Source organism: Leiobunum rupestre, chromosome 10, assembly GCF_980474605.1.
Source record: "Leiobunum rupestre chromosome 10, qqLeiRupe1.1.hap1, whole genome shotgun sequence".
Lineage (NCBI taxonomy): Eukaryota > Metazoa > Arthropoda > Arachnida > Opiliones > Sclerosomatidae > Leiobunum > Leiobunum rupestre.
In genome coordinates this window covers 25,579,470-25,580,472 of record NC_143393.1, presented here as the reverse complement: position 1 = coordinate 25,580,472, position 1,003 = coordinate 25,579,470, and the positions used below count along the sequence as shown (strand labels likewise).

At 43.7% G+C, this 1,003-nt stretch overlaps 1 protein-coding gene across 1 annotated transcript; it reads right to left on the bottom strand.

Annotated features, from left to right (window-relative positions):
• On the bottom strand, positions 1-645 carry LOC149925199 (baculoviral IAP repeat-containing protein 3-like). Its single transcript, XM_090160983.1, has 2 exons — positions 276-645; positions 1-205 (listed from the first exon to the last, which is right to left on the bottom strand). Exons 1-2 carry the CDS (start codon positions 588-590, stop codon positions 47-49), a joined length of 474 nt encoding a protein of 157 aa, XP_090017109.1. The 5' UTR covers positions 591-645; the 3' UTR covers positions 1-46.
• Positions 646-1,003: the final 358 nt, after the last annotated feature.

Here is a 1,003-nt window from a genome sequence, read left to right as displayed (position 1 = left end):
TCATCGGTAAAAGTGTTTTGGGAAAAAAGAGCAGAGTGTATACAAATTATAAGGTTTTATTAAGATATTTTTCGAGTACAGGCTGTATAATACGATTTACATTGAAAATACGTCTTTGGAAATGTATTTTATTTATATCATGGTAATTACGTCGATCTTCGTAGGGTATATACCAAAGTTCACTCAAAGGGTTGAAACGAACCATCTGAAATTAGCGTTTTTACGAGCATTTTCATTAAATGTTCTACCTCGAGGCGTTTGATGGTAAGAGTTACGTTGTCGCCGGGTCCCTCGGGGGTGGTTGTAGGTCCGCCGGAGATGTATTTTTCGGATGGCGGGATATCTTGGCCCTCCAAAGCGGCGGGTGACGGACAGTTGGGATAAAATTTGTCGTGTTCCGTTTGGGGTACGTCGCCGGTTTCCCAACTGCCTAACTGTCCGTGGCAGAGGTAGCATTCGACTATGCCGTCCGAGTCTACGGCGAAAAGTCCGGCGTGGGCCAAGTCTTCCTTGTTCACGTGTACGTTGTCCCATTGCTTGAACGTTTCTAGCCGACCGGTTACGGTGGTGAGATCCTCGTGACTAGCCATCCCGATTCTCTTTGAGCTACGGAATAATATTTCTGGGTCTAAACCCCAAAATGACGTAATCTATAAAAATGACTCACTAAAGATGACGTAATCTACACCATGAAACGTAAAGATTACGTAGATGCGTTGTGGTTTTCATAAGCCAGCCGCTATGGGAAAGAGGAAGATGTCTCCGCTTAGGCTACCAAAGAAATGCTGGATATGCTCGGAAATATACCGGTCCGTGAGAGGTTTCAAACAACATTTAATGACACATTTATCGTGTAATACAATGAAAGAAGATTCGGATCTGGCGTGTGATTGTGATGCGAGTGAATCGCTCCATTACACGGAGGCCGAGGAAATGTCAGATGATAAAATTATCGATTATCTTAACGAACTTATTGGGACATGTAAAAAGCGCGGTGCCACAA

Coding starts and splice junctions, on each gene's coding strand:
- LOC149925199 (XM_090160983.1), bottom strand. CDS start 590: ATGGCTAGTCACGAGGATCTCACCACCGTAACCGGTCGGCTAGAAACG. Junction 206..275: donor CCGAGGGACCCGGCGACAAC/GTAACTCTTACC, acceptor CGCTAATTTCAG/ATGGTTCGTTTCAACCCTTT.